This window comes from Lagopus leucura, unplaced genomic scaffold, assembly GCF_019238085.1.
Source record: "Lagopus leucura isolate 7727_CA_CO unplaced genomic scaffold, USGS_WTPT01 Super-Scaffold_100157, whole genome shotgun sequence".
Classification (NCBI taxonomy): Eukaryota; Metazoa; Chordata; class Aves; order Galliformes; family Phasianidae; genus Lagopus; species Lagopus leucura.
Window position 1 is genome coordinate 345,113 of NW_024962334.1, and position 19,308 is coordinate 364,420.

Below are 19,308 nucleotides of genomic sequence, written 5' to 3' on the forward strand. Positions count from 1 at the left end.
GTATGGTATATCACACAAAACCACCAGTTCTTGTGAACAGTTATACTCTGCCTGAAGATAAATTGAAACACAGGGCTGAATTTCATCCAAAGTCTGGAAGTCTTTTACAATTAACATACAAAGCCTGATCGTGCAAATTTGATGTAATAACATCATATTCAATACAAAAAGTCCAACAGAGTTTATTAGGCCTATACTGTTTCAAGTAATTTAACTGCAGAGCATGATAGACAGTGGTGGAGAAAAAAAGAAATTAGGAAATATAATTAAGTGGAATGCAACAGTAATGGTGAAGAGATGATAAGGAAGTCTTTGTAGGCTGTTATAGGCCTATAGCAGTGTCAGAGAAGAAAACGGGGTTCTGCAAAACAGACATGGACTGCAGTATAGACAAAAGCGCAGACTGAAGAGAAAGCAAAGGCCTGTATAAAATACTATAATTTTCATGGCAAATAAAGGTATGATCCTGGATTTTCAGCAGGTGTAAACTGCCCAATCTCCACTGTTTTGTTGAGCAGATAAAAAGAGGCCTTGGTTTGTTTTTCCACATTATAGACTGAAGAAGGCAGTGCCCAGCCTGACCCTCTTTTATTCATGTACCAGAGATGAGCTGAACCTCATCAATGCACATTGAGAAATAAAATGAGATTAATGCAGCTGCTGCACTGGTTCTCCTCAATTTACAAGGTATTTTATCAGTCACATACTCATCATCTGGTTTCCGCTGAATAAAACACAAACTGAGCTGTTGCTTGCACGTCTGGAGGCACTACATACATAAGCAAATGACAGCTTAACAGCTAATGTGAAAAGAAGGAACAGAGCTGTTGAAGGAACCATTAAATGTGTCACAGCTAATGATTCAGAGATTCCTGATGGTTGCTCTTGTAGATTATATAAGCCACATCATGTTGCTTATATTGTATGATGTAGCTCTTGTGAGGCATAGCATGAGGAGCAGCTGAGCGCTAGCCCTGGGAGGACTGGCTCTGAGATATACAGCTCTTTCTCCCCTTGTTGAAATAATTTACTAAGCACGCTAACTATCATACAGCAAAACATGTGGGAAACCACAGCATTGTTAATGGCTTATGCATGGATAATGGTTGTTCAGTCTTGGCTCAGAAAGTCACAGATACTTTATTTTAGTGCTTTAAAAACTGGCAGTAGTCCCATCAGGAGTAAGGTACTGGACTTAGTGGGATACAAGGGGAATTAGAGGGAGGGAAAGCACAGATTAAGTAAAAAAGAGAGGCTTGTGAATTCCTCCTGTGTAAAGAATGATTAGTCTAGTTTTCTGTTAAGCAGGTGTTAGACCTTGGTTAAACTTTTATTGCAGTTTCACCCGCAGGACTGAAAGGTGTTTGGCTTGCTACAGGACTGCACAACTTTTGCAGGATTTGCCAACTGAGGGCAAGACACCATTTTAGACAGAAACATGCACTTTTCCTAGCAAGATGTCTTCATGGAGACACGAGATTTGTTTAAAAGATTTTGTGCTTACACATTTAGGCTCACACTCAGCATAAAAGACTTCCTTCAAAGAGAAAAACACTGAATTTTTTAGGTTATTACAGAACACATTATTTCATGGACGGTTGTGTCATTTTTGAGTCAATGGTCTTACTTTGCTTCCAGAGCACGTAACTCTGCTGTGGACAAGCTGTTTAAATTTTTGCTTAGTCATCAGATCAACTGTTAAAAACAAGTATTTCTTAATATTTATACCACGCCGCAGGATAACGGACACGCTATATGATCAAATTGTAGTCCACCAACAACCGTAAGCTGAAGCCGGTGCTGGGACAGGCTGCTTCTACACTAATCTTACCGCCCACGCCTCCCCTCCGCAGCCGCCTCTCCCGCCAGCAAGGGGCGGCCGCCGCCTCACCCGGCTCAGGGCGGACTGCGAGGGCTGCCTTCTGCTCGCAGGGCAGGCGGGCGGGCTTCGGGGCCGTCACCGCCTCTTTCCCTCCCCGTACCGCGGGGATTCCGGCCGCCTCCGGATGAGCGCGGGCCGCCGGAGGTCGCGGATGCGCCGGGCGAAACAGATCCTCGCGTACTGCCTGTTCCTGGGGCTGTCCTTACCCCTCGCGCTGCTGCTGCTGCTGCTTTGACGCGCGGAGCCGGAGCGAGCCCCGCTTCGCGGCCCGGCGCGTGGCCGGCGGCAGCGAGCCGAGGGCCGGAAGCCTCGGCAGAGGAGGATGAGGAGCTCGGGCGGGCTCCGCGGAGCAGCACCGCGGGCCGGCGGGCCGCTTCTCCCCGCGGGGGGGCACGGCCGCGACCCCGGCCGCGTTCTGCCCCCGCGGCCGTGATGCCGCCGCGCTTGCCGCCCCCTCGCCCCGACTGACGGGGAGTCGAGGCGGCGCCCGCGGTAACGGCGGCCCCCGCTCGCCGCGCCGAGCCGAGTCGCCGCTGCTCGGGGGCGGCGGCTCTTCCGCCCTGAGGCGGCTGGATGTATTGGTGGCCGCTCCTCGCGCCCCCGCCAGCGCCTCGGGGCCGCCGCGGCCCGTCCGACCCCGCGCCTGTCGGGCGGCGGCCGTAGCCGGGAACCGGTGCCGGCCGCGGAGCCGGCACCGCCGCGATTCGTCGCTCCGCCAGGCGGAGCGCGTCCCCGCCGGCTTGCCGCGCGGGGAGGCGGGCCGGGGGCCGGCCGAGATGGGAGAGAGCGTGTCCAAGAGGCTGAAGCTGCAACTGGGCGGCGAGGCGGAGATGGAGGAGCGGGCTTTCGCCAACCCCTACCCCGACTACCAGCCCCAGGGAGCCGCGGCAGCCCACGGCGCGGCGGAGGCCCAGCGGGATCGGGCGCTGCTGCCGCCGGCGGCGGAGGATACTCTCCCCTTCGGCGCGGACGGGAAGGTGAGGGCCGGCAGGGAGCCGCTCTGCGCGCCTCCGGGCCTGCTGCGCGTCCGGGCCGCCCGCGGCCTGCGTGCGGGGCGGGCCTGGCGCCGTGCCCGGACTCGGGGCTGCTTGCCCCGAAATGGGTGCCGCTCTCCTGCGGTACCGCCTGCGGCCCTCCCAAGTTCGGCTCGGGAAGTGTGTGTTGGGGAGAGGAGATGCGGAGCGGCTCCCCGCCGGCCTCTCGCGGCCCGGCGGCGTCGTAGCCGCCCTGCGTTGAGCGAGGAGGGGCTGCGCAGAGGTGGGCGGTAGCGGTGCTCCCGCTTCGGGTATCGCTGGGCCGTTCCCTTCAGTGGTGACTCTTAAGGCATGTGGTTACGTTCCCGAAAACGCTTTATTTTGGGTGGCCTGCAGGAGGCCTGTGCGATAACGCTGAAGGCAGCTCTATTCTGCTTGTTTTCTTGACATCGTGTGCTGCTGGTGAGCTGCTCTCCCACATGCATCTCAGGCAAAAAATGCATGGGCTGTTTGCACACGAGTTGGTGTAAGCTGCGGAAGGAATGTCATCTTTCCAATGAAGATACTGCGTGGTGACGCTGCTGGAAGTACAAATGCGTGAGGTGCAGAAGTAACTTTTCTCACTCACCTGTGCTTGGGTGAAGTGCAGTGCATGTGAGTGTGATAAAACTTAGCAAGGCACATGCTAGCTCTTGGTCAGGGTGAGTTACAGCTTTTACTAATTGTTGGGAGTGGAGTGAATGAAGCTGTGTGGGTGCACAGAAAGGAGCACTCTTGGGGTTTGGTTTCTTACTGTTTGAGCTCGTTGCAGCTGTCAAAAGCAGATCATGGAGCTTGAAAAGGTTTAAAAAGCAAAGGTAGATTTGTGAGTAAAATCTTGTTTTTGCAGAAATCCTAGACAGTAATACCCAGCATTAAATTTTTTTTCTCTTTTCCTTTTTTCCTTTTTTCTTTTTTTTTTTTTTCTGGAAAGAACTGTGATTTCTTTTGTATTTGGCTTAAAGTATGAAAAAACCTATCCGCATGTGTTGAGTTGGAGTATGAAGACAGAGAGGGGGCTTTGCAGTGTTCAAAAGCATGGAACTCCTCTGGAAAAAAAAACAAGTCATCTTCTGTGTTGCATTGAAGCAGTGTAGTTACAGCAACTTTCAGCAGGCCTACTAGGAGTTTTTTCAGCTCTGTGTTTTGCTGGAGAGAGTAGATCTGTGCCTACGTTTTCTTTTTGTTTCTGCATCTGCAATTTCTGAGTAATGATTCTGTGTATTTCTGGGTTAGAGTATGGCTTGGAGTATGTTTGTGTGTATTTATACTGTTGGCAACATTTGCCTCTAATCAGTCCTTATTCCATACTGCCTTTTTGAGACTTCCTGATGGGTATTTTAGGGTAGTCATTTTGATTTGCTTTGATTTTTTTTGTGTGTGTTTATTTTTGTTTGTTTGCTTGTTTGCTGCATTGAACAGACACTAGTCCTGTCAGAGGAACATCTAAGGCGTCTGTGAGGGTGAAAGGATTTTACACAGGTTGGGAGACTTACTGTTCTGTAAACTGTTTTGTGCACTAGCACAAATTTCCGAAAAATGAAATTAGCCTTCAGAAGCTCTATGTGCATTGTGCCTTTTTTTTTTTTTCCTGCCATCTGCTGATGTGTGCAATGGTGAGAATTGAGTGACTCACATAATGGCAGCGAGAACTGTATGGGGTTCTGCTGTTGTCACAGAAGGCACTGCATTATTATGCCCTCCATTTGATTTCATAAGCTGCCATATTTGCTATGTAAAGTTAATCCAGTTGATAAAAGGACAAGGAGCTCTTCAAGTCATTGTCTAGAATGTGAGACAATTGGGGCAAAGTGCTGCGTGTGGATGTGTGTGCTTATATGCATAGGGTATATGTAAGGAAGTTAGAGTGTGGGAGGAAGAGAGGAGCAAACAGGATTTTGGCCTGCTGATTTACTTTTTTAAAAATAGTAGCACTAAAAAAATGACTATTTTGATTAAATATGTATATATTCCATAGCCTTTTTCATTTCTATTTGAGCTCTATAGCAATGCTTTTCCCTGGAAATGTACCTGTAGATGTCGTCTTAGGGTGGTCCAAATGCTTTCAAACTGGAAATGTAAATAGCTAGGGGCAAAGAAATAAATAGATAGCTATAAATTGAAAGCAAAGCATACTTTGTAGTTCATGGGGGTAAAAACAGTTTATCTGTTTAGTTAATTTAATTTTTAATTTGGTTTAGTTGCTTTTTTGGGGAAAGTATTAGTAGTTGAAAAGCAGGCATTTTGGTATTTTCCTTTGCATCGTAGAGAGTTCTATTATGAGTTCTCCTGTTCTTAATGGTGGCTGTAGAAGTGTATGGGCCCCTGCGGTTGGGAGCCAAAACATAACTGTCTTGAGCAGTACAGTGCTTTGCTTTCTCCTTCCACTTGAACTGGAGTAGAAGCAGCTTTTAGCTGGGAGAAGTTATCACTTTGCAGGGATAAAGAATATTTACTTATCTTTTGGGTGGTTAATTCAGTATCCCATTATGAGAATTTAATGGCTTTTCAGTCTTCTTCCTCTTGTGCAATAAAGAGGGGGAATAAGGCCTAAATTTTTTCCATTGCCTCACTCTTGGTCCCCCTCCTTGCAGTTCTTCCTGTGTTGGTTGAGTTGTCTCACTGAGAATTTCATTTGTTGTGCTGGGAGCAGCAAGGTCTACCTGTTGTGGGACTGACTCTGCAACCACTTGCACTAATGGGGATCGCACCACTTGTGCAGTGAAGGCCAAATTGAACCTCTAGTGCCAAAAAATGTTTTTTTTTTTCCCATCTTTTTGTCTGAGTTGTGGGATATTCCCAAGTTGTGGCATCTGCATTTCTTTCAGACTGCTGCTTTGTTTGGCCATTTTCTGGTGCTCCAGAAAATGCCAGGTGTGTGATATTGTAATATTTTAATAGGCTTCTGAATATGACAAGTCGTTTTCTTGTTGAAGGAAAGTTTATTTTAATTCTTGTGAGTCTTGGTCAAAATTCAGGCTGAGAATCATTTTTATTGCCTCTCACTGTGCATTACTCAGGACAGTGTCAGTAGTCTGAGAAGAGAAGCTGCTACTTCTTTCTCACACTGCATATTGGCATCAAATACCATTTAGCACTTCCATGATGCTTTTTGAAGATCTTTCCTAATTTTCAGGACTGGCTTTCATACTTTAATTGGCTTTTAGAACCTGTTTGGCTTTAGCCAGCCAGTTCTGAATAAATACACACTTTCTTAGACTAAAACCAAAGTTCTGATCAAATTTTCTTATATCTGTCCTGTCTTTGCCATTTTCTAGTTTCATCTTGCAGACGTGTTTGCTAATATTCTCTTAGTCACATGAGCAAGTGCAATAGGAGGTAGTAGTGTTTTTTGGTGGAAATAAATGAAATTGTAATATATATGGTAATTGACTCTGACTACAGGACATTTATGTACTGTCGAATTCACTATGTGGAAGTTCCTGCGCTCTGTGCACCAAAGTAATTTAGACAGTACTGGGAGAAATTTTAGCTTTTTTTACAGCTTGTGGAACACTGGAAAATGTTCGAGCTGAGGTGGAGACTTCTGTGTAGTGAGTAAATTTAAATCCCACTCACAGTAGTTTTTTTATCTTCCTGCCTGTCAAGAGGTAGCACACTGGTATTAGGCTACCTGGAGTACCAGTGGTGTTAGCAGCACTCCTTTGCTTTATCATCCTCTGTTTCCCAGAACATGGGATAGTGTTCTTCAGCATCTGTCAATCATGTTAAATTGCATTTGTTTTTGCTATCAGTAAATAGAAGCTTTTTTATGATGATCTAAAATCTTACTCTTTTTTTCCCCGGTCAGTCACCAGTGAGACATATAGCTTATTTTACATGTAAATGCATTAGATACAGCCTCATTTCTGTCTTGCTTTAAATAATTTGTTTTGTAACATGAATGGACTGCTGGCTTTCCCTCTGTTTTCTGAGGTAGGGTGTTATGTGCATTTAAGGTTTATTCCGAAGTTGACATTTGTAATAGTTTGCCTATAGCTAATGATTCTCTCTTCCTCCTCCTAGCCCACCACCCTCTTTTTCTTCTCACTATCACTTACATGAAACTAGAGATGGCACTGAAAAATAGGGCAATATGTTCTAAGACAGCAGTGTTTTAAGTAATTTGGTTTTGCAGAAATGGAGGAATGTAATTGAGCAGTAGCAGAGACCCATGTTTAACTGTTTAATGGGCTGTTATGAGAAATCGTTACCTGATATTTTCAGAGGTGAAAAAATGTTACTGTTGGAGATGTAAAGGTGTTTTGATTTAGGTAGAAACAAAGTAAATCTCGTTTTTATCTGCAAAAACGTGGGTCGCTTCCCAGCTCAACCCTTTGGATTCTGCTCTTGGGCTCCTTGTTTCCGCCCTTGTTTCTGCTCTGCTGTTGCAGGAGCTCTGTGGAGTGAGCACAGGATCTCATTCCGCTGCAGTAAGCGTATGCTGCAGCACATGGAGTGTAAGACCTGGCTACCTTAGTGTCACTGGCAGAGTTCCCAATGACTTCACAAGTGCCAGGGTTTCATCTTTCAGTGGAACGCTGCCTTTTGATTTTTTTTCTCCTGCTCTTCCTTACTGGTGTCTGTCATGTCTTTTATTATGAAACCTAGGAAATGTGGGATGGGTAAGTGGATGGTGAGGTAGATTGACAGTAGGCTGATTGGCAAAGCTCAAAGGGTTGTCATCAGGAGATGACCTGGATGAAAGGATTGAGTTCACCCTCAGCAAGTTATCTGATGATACAAAGCTAGGAGGAGTGGATGACACAGCACTGTCCGCTCAACAGCACCTGGACAGACTGGAAAGTTGGACAGGGAGGAACCTGATGAGGTTTAACAAGAGCAAGTGTGGAGTCTTGCACTTGTGTGGAGTTTCCTTCTATGGAGATATTCAAGACCCATCTGGAGAACTATCTGTGTGACCTATGTAGGGTACTTTCTTTATTGGGGGAGTTAGACTCAATGTCTTGAGGTCCCTTCCAACCCCTGTGATTCTGTGATTCTCAGCAGGCTGATTTTTGAATGAATCCCTGCTGTGGTGCCAGCTTGAGGTTTATTTTCTTCTTTGTGAAATACTCTTTGCCTTCCCTCCCAAAAAAAACCCCAGCACTGTAGTCTCCTGGTCTTCACCAATATTGAAGTCACTTCTCTCTGAAATGTCTCTGTTCCTTAATCTAATTTGAGCTGAGATGAAATAGAGGAGTTTTGCTTGTTTGATGGATAGTATTCTGCATGTAGGCCATCTCTTTGCTACTTCTGCATAATCATTTGCTTCCTTTTTCAGTCCTCCAAAAGAACTCATAATGATAGAGAAGAATTAACAGAAAGACAGTTGTTTTGGGAACAGATGGTGACAAGAAAGACTGAGATGTTGGCAGCTATTCAGGAAGCTGAGCTCAGTTCTCTGTTGTCTTGCCATCAGGCTACACAGGTTACTTAGATGCATCGTGATGCAATTAGATGATGAGAGGTGTTCTTGAAAAGCACCCTGATATCTAAATATCTTTGAAAAAATTAAATGAAATAACTCATTCTGTGGCTTTCAAATCAGACTTACTATCCACAGAAGGAGTGCCATGGGCTCCCAGTTGCTCTGTCAGGTTTACATAAGCAGTGTGGTATGCTTATGTGAATCGTTTGAAGCACAAGGTGTGCAAATATGCGTACCTTATTTTAAAGCTTGGAAGACTTCTAAGCTATGTGCTTCACTTCATTTCCTGAAATCGTAATATAAAGCACGTATATTGCAACTGCATGTTCCTTCATCAGTGATTGGTGCTGCTTTGTTGTAAAGCCACAGCTGTACAGCTGAATGTAATGAAGAAGTTATTCATTAAGAATTGGTGTGTCAGTGCAAGTGATAATTTTTTAGGAGGTTATTATTTGCATCGAGATGTATTTGTGCAACTAAAGTGTCAGGTTTACAAAAAAAAATCACTGAAGTTCTTTTTAAGAGTTTTGCAAAATAAAAGAATGCAAATAGAGGAAGGAAGTAATGCGGAGAGCAGCGTAATTTGTTCAACATGTCATTAGTGCCAAAGCTGAATGGTGGTATGCTTACATTCCTTAAGTTCGTAGTAGCTTTCAGAAGACTTTTTATTGGAGTGTAGCTTTGCATTCTGGATTCTGAGTCAGTGCAGGAGGAAAGGTACTGTGGTTCAAATAAGTCAAAAAACAGTTAATTTGCAAAACAAACATGGCTGTATTTTTATGCACTAGTTTTGTTTCATGAGCCTTTCTTGTTAAACAGTATAGTTCTGGGTTCTTATGGGTGTTTCTGGGGGCTAGCACTCATCATTTGTGTTTTGCTGGTCTAAACGTTGAGCAGTGGTTGGTGATATGTTATTCCTTCAGCAGCAGGGGGAGTAACTCAGCAGTTGCATTCCTGGAGTGAAGCATTTTTTGTGAGAGATACTCTTCAGCCCATGTTATCACTGTGTCTTGTGAACGTGGAGTAAATGTGATACTGGTTAGCGAAGAGCAGGTATCCTGATTTTTGTTTTTTTCCCAACAGGAGTGAGAATAGTGAGTTGCTGGCAGAACAGGCAGAATGCCAGCTGGAATCATCCTCACAAAATGAATACGCTTCTCCTGAAATGAGCTCAGTGCCAATTAGTGTGCCTTATGTGTGACTGTAATGCTTCCATAAGATTCCTTGAAGGAGGTTTATAAACCTTAAAAACCCACCTTTCAACATTAATTTCTTTATGTAATTAATCTCTTGTATGTAGGCATTTCTTATGAGCTTATAGTGGAATCCTATCAAATGAACAGTAACAGTGCTCTGTTGTTAGAGCAACGGCAAGAAAGAAAGTGGTGGAGGAGTAGTTATCTGGGGAAAACTGCTGTCCTTAACCTGTCCACACTGGCATAAACTTGTGATTAGCTTTGTTTATGCTGATAAATGATTATAACCATAATTTAAAAAATCCTTTCGTTTTTGCTTTTCCTAGCACTGAATCAAGATAAATGAGTTACAGTTCACATTCTGGAGAGAGGGAAATGCCAGCCTTAGCTAAACTACTTCTGTGGAACTGGTATTTCAAAAGAGAACCTAGTTGTCCTGATGTCTTAATTCTTTCCTCCTGCCTCTTAAGTAATTTGATCTGGTGTTTGATTAATAAATAACTCATTTTGGTAACAGCAGGTGTATTGTCAGAACAAGAAGGTAACCAGCCTACTTGTGATGTGCAGTAGGTAAATAAACTTTGTAAAACCTTTGTTCACTCTTGTGAGATAAACGGAACTGTGCCTGCATGCATCAGCTCCTGCTGCTATGCCATATGCCTAAGCTTTGGCACAGCTAGCTTTGGAAGGAGAGAAGCCCTGCCTTTGTGTTTTGTTCACTGGGCTGGCTGAAAGGGCTGGGGGTGGGTTTTTTTTTTGTATGGACGGTATGGTTTCCTAACAAAGATGTTTAATGCCATATCGAAGCTGAAAAGCAGATGCCAGCTTCTTACTGTATTTGGTTCTACTTCTCAAGTTATTGGAGAATGCTAAAGAGAGCTCTTGCTGTTTCCTAGGATAGGCTGGAGTGATATTTGTGCAACATGCTGTGTAATGGCACAATTTCCCTCCCCTATCTCATCACTGTAAAATGGATTTGAACTGTTGACCCTAGACATTTCTGAGTGTGTCAGAGGACTTGAGTGATTCCTGCTATCTTCCTGATTTCTTTATCAAGTGAATGTCAAGAGGACAGGCTGAGAGAGCTGGGGCTGTTCAGCTTAGAGAGGAGAAGGCTCCAGGGGGACCAGATAGGAAGCCTTTCAGTATCTAAAGGGGCACTATAAGAAGGAGGGGGACAGACTCTTTAACAGGGTCTGTTGTGGTAGGATAGGGGGAAGTGGTTTCAAACTAAGGGGAGATTTAGTTTGAGTAGAAGGAAGAAGGTGTTTTGTTTTGTTTTTTAACAGTAAGGCTGGTGAGGCTCTGGAACAGGTTGCCTGGAGAGATGGTGGATGCCTCATCCTTGGAGACATTCAAGATCAGGCTGGACTGGGCTCTGAGTGGGCTGATCTAGCTGCAGATGTCTCTGTTCATTGCAGGGGGGTTGGACTAAATGACTTTTAAACTCCAGAGATTCTGTGATTCTGTGTTTGCATTCATTGCTTGAAGCTCCACTCTGAACAGGATGCAAAATGCGTGTTCTGAGTGATCAGTTGCACAGCAGCACTTGGGATTTGCCTTTTAACTGAACTCCTCTCCTTTTGGAATGTGTTGTAATGGAACAAGAGCTTGCCTTCCTAAATGAGCTAACTTCACTTTCTATAGTGAGAAATCATAGATGTAGACATGTTTAAATCAAGCAAACCTTCACCAATCTGACTTGTTCTAGCTGTTACTAGGGAGTGTGCTGGGAAGCAAGTGTAGAAGCATGATTCAAGTGTATCAAGCACAATTCAGAATGGAGTGGCTAATTCTGTCTGTGAGCTGACAAGTAGCAAAACTGTATAATGCTCTTTTTCTGGATGCTGATGACAACTTTGTTGTGGCACCTGGGTTTGGGGGATGAGAGAGCGCTGCTGGCTTTCTTATTCCTAGAGAGGTTCTATTCTTATTGTTCCTGCCTGGGTAACTAAGACAGGGAAGACAAGTGACACATGATTGGATGTTTCTATAGATGGTGAAAAATTAACATTCATGAAATATTTTTTTGCCCTGTGAAATTAGCATAGATCACTATCTTGTCAGAGTGGTGTAGCTATCTGATACTGATAAAGCTTTTCTTACAGCCCAAGTAGCAAGGAAATTTTTTATTTCTTCTTCTCAGGTTCTACTTAAATATAATAAATAGTTTTAATAAATGTATTAATAGCAAAAGTTAATTAGCAAGTCATATTGTGTATAATAAAACATTTTTGAGTATTCTTCCTGATGTCTTCACTGCACATGTAAATCTATCCTGTGATAGGACTTCATGAATGCACTTTTTCATGGAGGTTTGTAGGGAAAACAATTATTTGTTAACTGACTATTTCCATGCTCCATAGTCTTAAGGGAATAGTCAGTAATGCACTGACCCACACATTATGTTTAACAAGAGGTGGCAAGATAAAGTGTTCTATGTAGTATTTAGTATATAGTTATCTGTAAACTTTTCTTGCTTGAAAGTAAAAGCAAGGAATGGATAAAATCAAGGGTTTGTTTCTTCAACTTTGTGCCAAAGGGTAAAAAGTATGAGCTAGAGCTGCCAAGCTGCTTTTACTTATCTTCGTGCCTTCGTGCCTTTTTTCAAGTGGTTATTCTTTTATAGTTTGCTGCATTTAACAGCCTTCTCTCATGATAGAGTGTGCCAATCCTAATGGTATTTGGTGGAGGAGAGGAGAGCAGGAAGTAAGAGGGAGGGCATTTTATGGCTAGATCACTTGCCTTTTGTATGGTGATCACAGACTGAGCAATCAGTTAGATTTAAAAATAAGATATGAATAAATTATGAATTATATCATTTAAAGTGATGACTTTGATTTTGACTTGGTCTTAAACACAAATATTTATTTTCCTTTAGCTATTTCTTTGACATTGCTGATTGCTGAATATAATATTTATTCTGCAGTATTTTTTTGTTGTTGTTGTTTGGTGGTTGGGTTTTTTTTGTTTGTTTGTTTTTCCAAACAGAAAAGTGGAACACCTGGCTTCTTGGATTCTTTCCTTTTTGCCTCACTCCTTTTCTCCTTTTTCCTGTTCACAGGTCAGTGCTCACTTCACAAAACGGATCCAGACAAAAATCAAGGACCTTCTGCAGCAAATGGAGGAAGGGCTGAAGACAGCAGATCCCCACGACTGCTCTGCCTATACCGGCTGGACTGGTGAGAGAGCTAGACAGTGAATGAAGAATGTTTGTTGAATGGCGTGAGTCTTTTCACAAAAGGACCTTTAGGTATCCTCATAGGAGCAGTAGCAGAACTCTGATACAGTATGAGTTGCTTTCTTTTAACTCTATAACGTTGGTCATTGTTGTCTGCAGTGACTTCCATTGGCTTCAGTGGACCAACAATCTCATTATAGAGAGTTAATAGGCTTTTGTATATTGAGATATTCATTTTGCAAAATGAATGGATTTTTTAAGGCTACTTCTTTTGAATTACCTGTCATTTTTTTTAAGGTTTTATTAAAATTAGTCATTTTCACATTTTTTGCTCAACTGACTTAGAGCTAGTTAAAACTCAACCTCCCCTGTCTCACTTTAAAACCATTCCCCTTGTCCTATCACCATCCACCCTCACAAACAGCCGTTCCCCCTCCTGTTTATCCACTCCCTCCAAGCACTGAAGGCCACCATGAGGTCTCCCCGCAGCCTTTTCTTCTCCAAGCTGAACAAGCCCAGTTCCCTCAACCTTTCCTCACAGCAGAGCTGCTCCAGCCCTCTGCTCATCTCAGTGCCTCCTCTGGCCCCGCTCCCAGAGCTCCACGTCCTTCCTGTGCTGGGGGCCCCAGGCCTGGACGCAGCGCTGCAGATGGGGCCTCACAAGAGCTGAGCAGAGGGGGACGATCACCTCCCTCTCCTGCTGGCCGCCCCTTTGTCATGCAGCCCAGAACACAGCTGGCCTTGCGGGCTGCAGGCGCACACTGCTGCCTCATGGCCAGCTTCTCGCCCACCAGGACCCCAAGTCCTTCTGTGCAGGGCTGCTCTCAAGGAGATCTTCCCCCAGTCTATATAAAAATACCTGGCAGTGCCCTGACTCAAGTGCAGCACCTTGCACTTGTTCTTGTTGAACCTCATTGGGTTCACACAGGCCCTCTTCTCCAGCCTGTCCAGGTCCCTCTGGATGCTTCCCTTCCTTCCAATGTATCGAGTGCACCGCTCAGCTTGGTGTCATCTGCAAACTTGCTGAGGCTGCACCGGAGGGTAGTTTGGCTCTGCTGTTTTGTCTGTACAAAAATGTTAAAATGAGCATGTGGGAAGGAGTGGAATGGAGGTAAGATTGCAAAATTGTGAATTATATGAAGAGGAATATGTGTGTGCAAGTGCTGTTTATCCCTAAACACCACTGTTCTTTTACTTTGCAGTACTAATGCTGTCAAGATATGAGTGAACCCTACTGATCCTTTAGGCAGAGCCTGCAGATGTCAAGCCTGACACAGCCACTGCTCTTCAAGCTGCCAAAACACTTTTCCATCTTGGCCTCTAAAGTGCTGCTTTGCAATTACAATGGCAAATTGTATTCCTGCTCTATCTTATGCTTTAGACATTCTTCTGATTTTAGCGTAGCATGTTTGATGTGTGCCATGAGGAGATCTGTTCTGTTATCTCTGCAGAGAGGGGGAAGCAGCCTGAAAAAGCTTTCCAGGCTTTGCCCATGCTTAGTCTTAATTTTGGCAGTGGAAATGCAAAATTTCTTCACTTTCTTCTTGATATTTCAGCACAGACAGTACTGTGGGTGGATGAGTGGGGATGTTTTAGACAATTCATGTGTAAATGATAGATATGTTTCAAGGTCTAAGACTGGATGGTAAGTGAGTGCAGCAGATGTCAAGTAGCCAAGAAGGCCCATGATATCTTGGGTACATGAAAAAGATCACGGCCAGCAGGTTGAGGGAGCTTATCATCCCCTTCTACTCCGTGTTAGTGGAGCCTCGTCTAGGATACTTAGTCCATAACTGGGCTCCTCAGTTCAAGCAAGACAGGGAACTACTGAAGGGTCACCTGCAGAGGGCCACAAAGATGGGGCCTGGAACATCTCCCTTTTGAGGAAAGGCTGAGAGATCTAAGGCTTGTTCAGCCTAGAGGAGGGAAGACTGAGAAAGGATCTGACAAATGCTTATAAGTATCTAATGGGGGGAATCAAGATGATTTAGACAGATTCTTTCCAGTGGTGCCTAGCAGCAGGACAAAGAGCAGTATGCACAAACTGGGACATAGGAAGTTCCACCTGAACATGAGGAAAAATTTTTTTTACTGTGAGGGCATCAGAGCATTGGAACTGCTCAGAGAGGTTGTGGAGTTTCCTTGTCTGGAGATATTCAAAACCTGCTGTCTCGCTCCAACTTATAGGAGGAAAAGGAGGTTCTTTTAATGTATGTATAGCCGACAGTGAGATTAAGACACGGCAGGTCAAATGTTAGCCCAACCAGTTTCTTACAAATCCTAGTCGTTTAGGGAGATGGGGAAGGGAAGATGGGCAATAGAAAAGATAGGAAATAAAAGCAAGGAGTCTTTGTAGGAAGCAAGAGGAAGATAGTCACCGCCATGGATTCCAGCTTTGCTTGTAGGTTGATCTTCAGTAGAGGTGGGTCATTGGGCGTTGTTGTTCAGTTGATGATGATGATGGCGATGACGGAGACAATGGAGAAACTTTCCAATTGCTGTACAATATTATAAATAAGTCCAAAGTGGTTGAGTCAGCTCCTTTTAGAGAGACAGCTTCTGGCTTTTGGATCTCTGCAGGAACTCCTTTTGTTCCCATCTTCTGGGCCTTGCCAGCAGATAAGAGGGAGTATGGAGGTGCCCACTTGTATCTTGCCTTCACAGCATACAATGGTATTATCCCCCAGTCTCCCATAGCAAGCTGGAGTTATGTGGTCACAGGCCAGGTCTTCCACCAGTAAACAGTCCTGAGCACTCTCTTCTGAAGGCAAACAGCTCCAAAGAAATGCTTTTAAATGTAAAATTGTCCACACAGTGATGCTGACTGCCACACAGCAACATCCACCTCTCATCTCCTAGATAAGTCAGTCTTATTGCAAGAAATTGCAAGAAATGCCTTAGAAAGCATACTTTGAGCCAAAAACAAAGAAGGGTTCAAACACTTGCCTGAACGCTTTCCTGTGTTCCTACAGTATGGAGCCTGCTTTAGCCAGGCGGCTTGGATGAGAGATAGCTTTGAACTCCAGCAATTGTGTGATTCTAACACCATGACTGACAGCAGACATTACTGAGCATGTTGAAAGTTAGTTATAAGCTAAAACTAACACAACCATCGTTAGCTGAACAAGTAATGCACTCTAATGAGAATTTTTTTTTTCTGTTATATAGAAGGATTGCTAATTACATTTGCTTCAAGCTGTAAAATTCTTGCAAGGTTTCTGTGGAATTGCCTCAATAAAAATACTAAAATGGTCTGGATTTTGAAAAACTTAATGAAAATACTTTCTCCCCAAGCTTGCTTCTTGCAACATTTTGCTTGAATGTGAAAATCAGAAAGTAAAAGCCAAATCTGAAAAGAACTGCCCTGCTTGCTATGTACCAAGTCTTGACAAATCTTAGTGGAGGTGAGCAGTACTGAATATTGGCTGAACATGTACTTTGGAAGCATCTTCAAAATCTTGGAGTGCTTATTGTTGTCACATACCAATATTAAAACCCATGGTAGAGTCCATTGTGGTTATATCCTAATACAAATACTGTTTGTACGTGGCAAATGTCTTGGAGCATTTTGCACAAGAAAGGGTTGAATAATCTTGACCTCATGGCTAATTTCCGAACACAGCCTTGATCTGCATATTTGGTGCAATCTGTGAAAGAATTGTAGAAATGCCAGTCAGGCCAACAGCCTCAGAGGCAGTGTTTTCCTGCCATTGCTTTGATGAAGGTGATACTAAATAGGCCACAATCTCCTGTGCCACTGAGTTGGCCTAACCAAGCTCTGTAGCAGCCTTCTCAGAGTCATCTGTAAATGCCTTTTCAAGGCTGACCCAGAGAACATCTGAGCATGTACCACTGCTCTTATGGTTCCATTCTTGTACTCCTCAAAAAGCCTCTCTATGGAACTAAGTGTGTCTAGTTTGTTCTCCACTTTATTCATGGCACAGAAGAATCTCCTCCCTGCTCAAAAAAGAGGAGTTTGAGTTGCAGCATGGTCAGAAGATACATTTATTGCTTCTATGCATGTATACTTCTAGTTGGCCAAGAAACATCCGCTTAGAGTTCTTTCACTTCGTTGAAAGCTGCAATGATATAGATTTAAGGTTGGGTTTCGTTTTGTTTTAAATGAAAACTATATAATCGTTGTAATGGAGTAAAGCTTGATTTAACCTTCCAGCATTCTCTTAGGACTTGTTCGCTTTCTGGCTTTTGCAAGCTAGCTTAAATCTTAAGGTGTTATCATGCCATTGTGAAATTCATTCAGGCGTTATAAACAACTTGGCAACTTGAATCCAAGAACTGCTTAAAATATCCTTTTAAAAATCAAATGGGAAATAGGTCATTTTTTGCCTATAACAGATGAGTATTGTGAAGTGAGTGTGCTTGGTTGTAGGTATACTTGTTACCCTAAGATTTTGAGTTTTAAGTGATTTCTTCTCCAAGCTTTAGTACCTGAGTCATGAATTGTCTTAATTCTGTGCTAATAGTGGATGTTCTGTTGGGCTTCAGTCTAACAAATTTAGATGTTTGTCGTGATCCAAATAGAAATGTAATAAAGACAGACTGATGTGTTCCTATTGCAAAGCTAGGACCCTTAGCTGAAATGCTTTAACTGACCAAATATCTCTTCGATTTACTGTTCAGTGGCTCTAAAGATGGTAACGTGATGTATTCAGAAGGGAAAATTAATTAATCTCTTTCTCATGTGTTTTTTTCAGGCATTGCCCTCTTGTATCTCCAACTGTACCGTGTCACAAAGAACCAAAGCCATTTGCAGCGATCTCTTGATTATGTGAAGAGAATCCTTCGCAATCTGAATGGCAGACGAGTTACTTTTCTCTGTGGTGATGCTGGGCCGCTGGCAGTGGGTGCAGTAGTTTATCACATGCTGAAAAATGAAAGTGAATCTAAGGAATGTGTTGCTAGGTAAGTTGTAGAAGGTGGGAAAAGCTATGACCTTTTGTAGAGTTCAGTAAAATTAGCAATTTCAGTCATGGAGGACAAGATTAAAACATGGAGGTACTTTCTGTACTGATGTATTTTCAGTAGAATACAGGATTGACTTTTAGCCTTATTAAATCTGGCTTACACTTGTATTTAGTGGGTCACTGAGTCTTCTAAGTTGCTCTAAGAACAGGATGTCCTGGACATATCTGTAGTGCATGCACATCTTCATTTTTGTTACAGTAATAGAAGTTGCACACCTTTCATTGACAGAATGTAGTGCTTGTGCAATATGTGATGCTTTCTGTAAAGCACGTGTTAGCAGTTTTGCAGCATGCCTTGCCCCATCAGAATTTGCATACTAGCTTCATGTCATCATCTCTGGTTTATGTTTGAGCATATAATCCATCTTTTTGTAATCTAGAATCCTAGTTTGAATAATATCAGTTACTGTTCGTGAATGAATATTTTAAGTTTTGAAGTGAATGAAAGGTTTGTTCCTTGCTTTTAGCGTTGATAGTTAGCTTAGACATGTCATTTTAGATGCAGCTAGGAAGGCAGTGTTTCTGTAAGGCATGAAGTAAAAATGAGCAAAATGAGATCAGGAGTGAATCTTTTAATCTTACCTGCGCTTGGGAACTCCTTTCCAGAGGACTGAGAAGGAGGTTAGTTTGAGAATTTGCTCCTTTACATCCTTCCGTTTCCCCCCCCCCCCCAACTCCCCTTTGTTTGTTTTGTTTAGAAATGCCAGGGATGCTCTGAAAGCAATAGCTTCTATTTTATTATGTTGGCTCACAACATAAGAGGCAGATGTTGGTGGCATGGCGATAGAAGATGAACCTTCCTGCCAGTATTCCATTACATTTTGTTGCTACATGACATGCTCACACGGGAACAGAAAGAAAACCCTGTGCAAGTTTGTCATGATCCACTCAACCAGTACTAGCTTGAAAGTGGCAGTTTCTTGAATTGCATCATGACAAGACATAGCTACAGTTACATAGTTATGTAGACACCATTACAGGATGGAATCAAAGTGTCACTCCATGGGGTGATGACATATGAATTCCCCATAGAGTAAAAAGTTGAAGATGCAGTCCTTAGTGGCTAAAGTGATGCATCTTGTCTTTTGGGATAGAAAAGGGGTGATCCTTTTGGACTCCCTGGAACCTGGGCAGACCATCAACTCTTGACTACTACGTTGTAATGCTGACTAAGCTAAAGGCTGGACTTCTACAATCAGGCCAGAGAAGATAGCTTTTGTCTTGCAGCATTATAATACCAGCCCCCATACCAATTTGAAGACAATAGAGTGTATTGCCAGTCTTGACTGGACTGTCCAACCCACCCACTGCATAGTCTGAATGTGGCACCTTCTGATTTCCATTTGTTTGGGTCAATGAAGGATGAACTATGAGGGCAGTGTTTTCGTAGAACAAAACAGTTGTGAAACAGTGGATTTCCCTGCTGGTGAGGATTTTTACAAGCATGGCATGCAGGCTCTTGTTCATCACTGGCAAAAATGTATAGCTAGTAGTGGTGACAGTGTTGAAAAATAGTGTTTTGTAGTTGAGAACTTGCTCTATCAGTTTTATTGTGCTTTTGGTATGTGTTTTTAGTTACATGGAAATCAATAGGAGATGTTACTTTTGGAGTGACCTACA

The 19,308-nt window shown here is 43.4% G+C and overlaps 1 protein-coding gene across 3 annotated transcripts in view; it reads left to right on the forward strand.

Annotated features, from left to right (window-relative positions):
* Positions 1-2,626: 2,626 nt before the first annotated feature.
* LANCL2 (LanC like 2) overlaps positions 2,627-19,308 on the forward strand; it is a 30,917-nt gene continuing 14,235 nt past the window's right edge. The window contains exons 1-3 of one of the 3 annotated variants that reach the window (XM_042888451.1): positions 2,627-2,859; positions 12,587-12,704; positions 17,419-17,626. In XM_042888451.1, coding sequence (XP_042744385.1) covers positions 2,659-2,859; positions 12,587-12,704; positions 17,419-17,626 — 527 coding nt within the window. In that variant the 5' untranslated portion in view covers positions 2,627-2,658. Of the gene's footprint in view, positions 2,860-3,368; positions 3,459-3,488; positions 3,511-12,586; positions 12,705-17,418; positions 17,627-19,308 lie in introns of those variants that run through there. The other 2 variants (XM_042888452.1, XM_042888453.1) reach the window with 2 other exon arrangements.